We start from the raw sequence: 7,309 nt of genomic DNA on the forward strand, positions 1-7,309 counted from the left end.
AGTGCCCTCCGCCACACACCGTTGGGTGGCTTGCAGAGTACAAACGTAGATGTAGATGTTCGAATTATCAAAACGCTCGCAGGCGTGTGTTTCCTGGTGGTTATTTTCCAACATAGAATGAAGCAAAGGAAAACTTACTAGTGATAAACAGATCCCATACTGAGGCAGTGTCTAATATTGATTTGTGTGGGTCATTTATTGAAATGCGAGAATTAGTCTTGATAAATAAAGCCTTTCATTCGAGCTGCGATTTCGCACAAACGGACGCTCCGGTAACGTCGTGTCTCTTGAACAGAGCCATGTCTGGAAAGAAATTATGTTGAGTCGCGTAGATGAAGACATTGAAATAGGGCCGGAAATACTCGGATAATGTCGAAAAACGTAGTCTATTATTTGAATGCTTCTTAAATCGACCATAAATAGATTTAAAAATGTTTTTGTATGCAAAAATGAAGTGATGAATATACAGATTCTCGCGTAAATTCAAGGTCTTTTCCCGGTTTTCTCCGTGGTTTTCAAAGTTTGGTAGCCACCATGACCAACGCAATATCCATTCTTGGGCCAGTATTTCACTCGGTGGTCGCCAACCTCAGCGTGTTTTTTCTAGTATGGATGGCAGCATGATTGCTTATTGTTGAATGCTTCGTGAAGTCTTCCTTGATACTGTGGCTGCCCAACACGCGCCAGGTCGACTCGCTACTTTGGGATCTCATATCTTTAATACCTGACGTCCATTACCTGCTGCATCTTAATGAGAACACAGTGCCATAAAGTGTGTAATGGTGTGCCACAGGTGCAGTTATCGTTCACCTATCTTCTGATTTTGTATGGATACATGACATAAGGGCCATGGCCAGTCATGTATTGTATCAATCCACTGAATGGGTTATTAAATCTCGTTTTTAATCTCTACCTGATGTTAGGGAGAAATTCATATGTTCTCCTGTCAGTGCCTGAAGTGTCCCATTCATTTTGCCACAGCTGTAACATGCAATCTTTTATTGCCTTTTTCAAACTGCCTCAGTTTCAACCACACTTCGTACTTTCATTTGATTGCCTTTCTTTTGCCAGTAAAAGGGACCCCTTTTCCTAATTTCCAAGTGCAGTTGGCATATTACTAGAATTACTAACAAAGCATTATTCAGGGTATTGCCGTAGGCCCCCATTAATCTTAGTAGCGCACCTTGTTGAACTCTTCTCTTTATTGAGGCTGGCTTCACTAGCTGCAGTCTATGAGCTCAGACGCTTGCACCATATCCTACGACTGATGCTAATATAGATTGGTGATATACTATAATTGTCTTCAAGGGAAGCAGAAATTGCCTATTTGCAACGTTCATTAAGTTGGCACCTTTCCTGCCTGCTGCTCCCTCTACATAATGTGCAAAGTTGCCCTCCTTATATACCAATGTCACCTGAGCTTTTTTCCACTCGCTTGGGACATTTCGCAGGTGTGAGTTTCATGACAAATACAAATGCAATACACAAGAGGCCAATGCCATTGAGTTAAGTTAACTCTTTGTAAAACTGAATTGGGGTTTCATCAGGACCTGGTTACTCTTTCCACCCACTCATGACTAAAACATTGCATATTGGAGTAGGAGTGAAATGGAAGGGGGGAAAAAAGTAAATTCACACACACTTTAATTTCAAATAAGAACAAATGTACAAACGACATTAGAGAGATTACAATGACTCATTCACACAGTCAAAACTGTAACTTATGAACATTATACATGAAACTAAACAAGGCAACATTGTAAAAACAGGCAACAGCAATAAGAAATGCTAACTTTTGGAATAATAGGTATTGCCAGTTACCAAAGGAAACGACTGCACTTTATAACAACACACAAATAAGGAAGGGGGGGGGGGGGGGGAATAATGACAGGAAAGGAGGGAGGGAATGAGTACAAATCACAAAGACAGAGAAGTTATCTATTTTACAAATGCCTTCTCTTGAATACAGCCTATATGTCTGTACATCCACCACCTGTATATTCATTCTACTTGCTGAATGAATTGCTTGGAGCAGAAATTTTAAATCTGCAGTCTAGGTCAACGAGATTAGCAGAACAAAAGAAGTGAAACACAGATGATTTTAACACAAATATTATAACAGCCATTTTTAAAAACTTTGCTTCCAATACACACTCCATATTTTCCTTTTACTCACATGGATGAGGCAGACTTCTCAGTTTAACTTTCATTTAAGTTTTACTTTGTCTGCTGCTGTAAGCACTTTTTTTTGCCACAGGTGCATTATTCAATTATCACTTTGGCTGCCCTGGTAGGAGGCATATAATGTGGCTTCTGTATAAACCCTCAGCTCAGCTTTTTTTTGTATATTTTTTTCTTAAACTACAATATGTCTTTCCAGAAACATCAAGGCCTTGTACAGTACCTGTGTTACATTCCTTGGATAACTATTTTTAAACAGTGTCAGGTAGTATTGGCCAATACACAACAAATGCAGCCAGTTCATAATAAGGGCACTGTAATGGATCGTATCTTCTACAGTTCACTATCTGTCTCAGCAGCATATTTCTCAACTATGAGAATTATACTGGACTTAACAAAATCTTACTTCTTAAATTAAGGAGAAAATTGGAGGGATGTCTCTCTCACACAAGTAATATTAAAAGTTAGCAAACATTTCCACTTAATTTCCATACTATTCTTTTGTAGAATTACAAGACACTTATCTTGATAATGCTACAGTAAAAAAAATAAAAACTCCAATAAAAACTGTGGAATTAAAATTTCATTCACTCAACAGAGAATGAGGTAGTATCAAATGGACAAAGTAAAAACTTTCCTTTATTTACAGGACTTCACAATTTGAACACTTCAGGTGGAGAGAACACCAGAAGAAGCAACACTACATTAGAATGTTGTATCACAGGAACACGTCATCTGACCCACTTGTAAACCACAGTTTCCAGAACCAACACATCTACTAAACAATAAATTACAACATGCCAGTGTCCACACTGGCTTCATCACAGAAAAGTTCTCCTTCGATGTGCATCAATATTTTGGAATGGTGTCCTTGGGTCTCCATATACAGCTTCAGTTGTAGAAAATGGTGCACGAATCATTAAATTACTAGGCCTGCTGATACTGCCACTACCTGCTGCATCATAAATTGATTGTCTTTTTGTTAGCTGAAGTGAAGCTGAAAGAAAGAAATCAAAAGATGAGTGATAAACTATTTCAGATTACATAAGAGTTCATGTCACGAGGGTTGTCTTATTTTTATGTATTACATGATAGCCTGTCATAAATGTGACAACCAAGACAAACCGAAGGGTATTACTCATTAATAATTCTATCAGCAAACCAAATAATACATGTAGAAACATATAATTGGAAAGTAGACTCCCAAAATGGAGTGTGTGTGTGTGTGTGTGTGTGTGTGTGTGTGTGTGTGTGAGAGAGAGAGAGAGAGAGAGAGAGAGAGAGAGAGAGAGAGAGAGAGAGTGAGTGAGAGAGAGAGAGATAAAATGTCTGAAGCAACTTGCACCAGTCCTCTTCACGATGAGGAGACAGCTGGGTTCTGAATATGGTCTTCTCTATAAATTAATACACTGTTGATATCTACCTGGAACACACTGACACACAACATCCAAAGTAAAATATTGTCCACAATGTAACCAGACAGCTCTTGAAGATTTAATGAGTTCTCCTAACAATGACTGTTACGCATTGTTACAAACTCATGACGGTTTGATTATTATTATTATTATTATTATTATTATCATTATCAGAGTGCATTATATCACACAACTACCGTATGCATCAAACATTCTTCAAACACTATCGGAAATTATTTTCCTACCACATTAACATTTCACATACTGTTGTTGCCCGGCAACACTTTGCAATCCAATGCAATGGCAGCTGCACAGGAACCAATGCTAGACTTGTCCACAACTAATCACTTGCCTATCTGCAATACCAACAATCATTGACACCGCCATCACTTTACTATGATGTCTTCTTCTTCTTCTTCTTCTTCTGTAGTGGTCAATCCAAGGATTTGTTTGCAACAGCTACAATGGCAGCTTGTCTCCATTCTGTGCGTCTTTCAGCTTTTCTCTTCATTTCTTTATATGTGTTACATCCCACATCTTTCACGATTTGATCCCTGTACCTTAGTCGTGGTTTTCCTCTTGGTCTTTTTCCCTCCACATATCCCTCTATGATTGTGTTCAGGATTCCTTTATGTCTTAATAGATGGCCTGTAAATTGCACTCTTCTTTTAACAATGAAACTCCAGAAGCTTCTCTTCTCACCTGCTCTTTCCAGAACCACTTCATTTGTGACCTTGTCGATACATTTTATTTTGAGCATGCGTCTATAGCACCACATTTCAAAAGAACTTAGCTTCTGGTCTTCCTCTGTCCCAAGAGTCTATGTTTCACACCCATAGCATGCCACACTCCACACATTTGATTTCAAAAATCTTTTCCTGATTTCAAGGCTGATGTTTTTCTTCTTGTTAAAAGCAGCCTTTGCTTGAGCAATTCTACTTTCACTTCCGCCTTGCTCCTTCTATCCCTGGTAATATTACTGCCCAGATAAGTAAATTTATCAACTTGTTCAAGCAGTTCATTGCCTACATGAACTTGGACTTTCACTTGATCTTTTTTGTCACATGCCATTACTTTTGTTTTTGCTTTATTAATTCTCATATTATATTCTTCCCCCATAACTTTATTCATTCTATTCAGTAGGACTACAAGATCTTCTTCACTTTCAGCTAGGACAGCTATATCATCGGCATATCTTATCATATCTATTCATTGACCACGAATTACTACACTTGTCTGTGAATTTTCCCTTACTTTTTTCAGCACCTCTTCAATGTATAGGTTAAAGATAACGGGATAGTGCGCAACCTTGTCAGATACCTTTCCGTATCTGCACCTCCTCTTGTTTTGTCTGTCCACGGATAACTTTTGTCTCGTTTTTGTACAGGTTCCATATCATTTTTCTATCTTTATAGTCTATTCCTACTTTTTATAGTACCTCAAACATCTTATACCATTTAACATTATCAAAGGCTTTCTCTACATCTACAAAAGCTATGTATGTTGTCAGGTTCTTATCTAGTCATTTCTCTATTATTAGTTTTAGAGCAAATATTGCTACTCTGGTTCCTCTATCTTTCCAGAATCCAAACTGGTCTTAGGAGAGTGTAGCTTCGACTTTTTGTTCTATGCGTTTTAGGATAACTGAGGTTACTATTTTAGAGGCGTGAGTAACTAGGCTGAGCGTCCTATAATTTTCACATATTGTAGCATTTGCCTTCTTGAGACATATGCCGTGAACAATCTATGAAAGCTGCATTTGATGAATACTGACATCATAAAGGCCTTACTACGTTCCATATCAAAATACACAGTATCCACCTACATATAAAAATTCCCTGTGTGTGTCGTTATTTTTATGCCACCCCATATATTATATCATTTTTCAGTCCATCACGTGACAACATCAGTGTTCCAGAATATCACCTCTAGAAAAGAGGTTTCATGTGAGTCTATTGCTAGTGCTAATCCAATAGGTAACCGGCAGGCAATAGTGATTAGCAACTTTGCACCCAGGGATGGTTCTCTTGATTCCTTTGCACATGGGTCTTGAGAAGTTGCTGCCCAGCAAATGCCCATGATCAGTTGTACTGGAATCACTGGCAGTTGTATTTTATCTCCTTGTTCCCACAGCCAGGGTGTTTATATTCTCAACAGATTTGCCCCCCCCCTTTTTCCTGCGTCTATGATAGGGCAATGGCCAGTGCACAAGCATTTTGGATTGTTTTCCACACTGTTACATTTGGGTAGCTACTGAATAATTAACAACTGTATGTATTTCTGGAGAGCAGGAAAACTTTTTTAAGGCTTAATTTCTAATAAACAGTAGTATACACACCTTGTGTTTGACTCAAAGAAATGTTATATGCAGCTGTGGTTGGTTGGTTGGTTGTTTGGGGAAGGAGACCAGACAGCGTGGTCATCGGTCTCATCGGATTAGGGAAGGAAGTCGGCCGTGCCCTTTCAGAGGAATCATCCCGGCATTTGCCTGGAATGATTTAGGGAAATCACGGAAAACCTAAATCAGGATGGCCGGACGCGGGATTGAACCGTCGTCCTCCCGAATGCGAGTCCAGTGCCTAACCACTGCGCCACCTCGCTTGGTATATGCAGCTGTGGTAGTGGGGGATGGGGATGTCTAATGCGTAACTTTAGCCATACTTCAAATGTGTAATAACGTTTTTAAAAAATTATGGTGGTGCACAGGGAAATCTTCTTGTTTGAATATTAAAATATAACTAGGGAGTTATAGTACATCAAGGTCCTCCTCCCCTCCCCCTCCTTTTAATCAATAGTGTTCGGTACGCTATGGTCACAATGTACAACATTTCATATAAATTATAATTTTATATCATTCAAAACCTTCTAAAACTGTTGTGTTAGAGTTTTGCTAATGGAGTTACTCCATTACGGATGTAATAATTTCAAGATGAGATGTCATTGCTTTCCATAATGAGTTTGCAAAACTAATACTTGAATAGCAATATAATTACATCACATAATTATTTCTATGAGGCTTACAAATACTAGAAAACTAAGGAGATAAGCTCACATAACTATTCTGATTTTTTCTGGTTTGGTAAAATAAAATTAGTTGCATTACATTATGCTTTCCAAGGATGGCTGTCATAACAAATAATACTCTACATGTTGTACAGATTGTTACAGCAACAGCTAGTAAGATAATTGTGAGCAGAAAAAGCAAGAGGTCATGCCATCTCATGCAGAGAATATAGAACCTTAGAGCTGAGCAGACTTTGAGGATAGGTCTTTGTGTTACATTGTTTCTGGACCTTTATTCACTGGTATGAGGCCAGAAACAATCATAACCCCCCTAATGAAATTCAACTTGTGCATTTGCTTTCCTCTAGAACTGCTTTTGAACAACTGATGCCTTATTAATTACACAAAATGTGACAGCTAAATCTATTAAGTTTTACAGAAACATCCACATGGTAGCATTAATCTTATTAGAAAGTAAGAGTAAAATTAAGAAAAGGGTCCTTTAAACAGAAGACTTGTGCTTCTTTTAGCCTTGTACATGTGGAATCAAGTCAATTTTGGGCTCTGAGTACTTTTTTCCAATATAAAATCTATTGTATTGTGATAATCAACAGCACTTCCCATCACAGTTTACCTTTTACTTATGACGACTATATGCTAGGCATGTTATCTGGCAGATTTCTCATGACTTAGTTTCTGTGGTGTTTGGT

The 7,309-nt window shown here is 38.2% G+C and overlaps 1 protein-coding gene across 1 annotated transcript in view; it reads right to left on the bottom strand.

Annotated features, from left to right (window-relative positions):
- Positions 1–2,793: 2,793 nt before the first annotated feature.
- The window catches only part of LOC126483815 (nuclear pore membrane glycoprotein 210), a 260,572-nt gene continuing 256,056 nt past the window's right edge, over positions 2,794–7,309 (bottom strand). Inside the window, exon 15 of the mRNA XM_050107008.1 lies at positions 2,794–3,178. Coding sequence (XP_049962965.1) covers positions 3,003–3,178 — 176 coding nt within the window. The 3' untranslated portion in view covers positions 2,794–3,002. The remainder of the gene's footprint in view (positions 3,179–7,309) is intronic.

The sequence above is a fragment of the Schistocerca serialis genome, chromosome 6 (genome assembly GCF_023864345.2).
Source record: "Schistocerca serialis cubense isolate TAMUIC-IGC-003099 chromosome 6, iqSchSeri2.2, whole genome shotgun sequence".
Lineage (NCBI taxonomy): Eukaryota > Metazoa > Arthropoda > Insecta > Orthoptera > Acrididae > Schistocerca > Schistocerca serialis.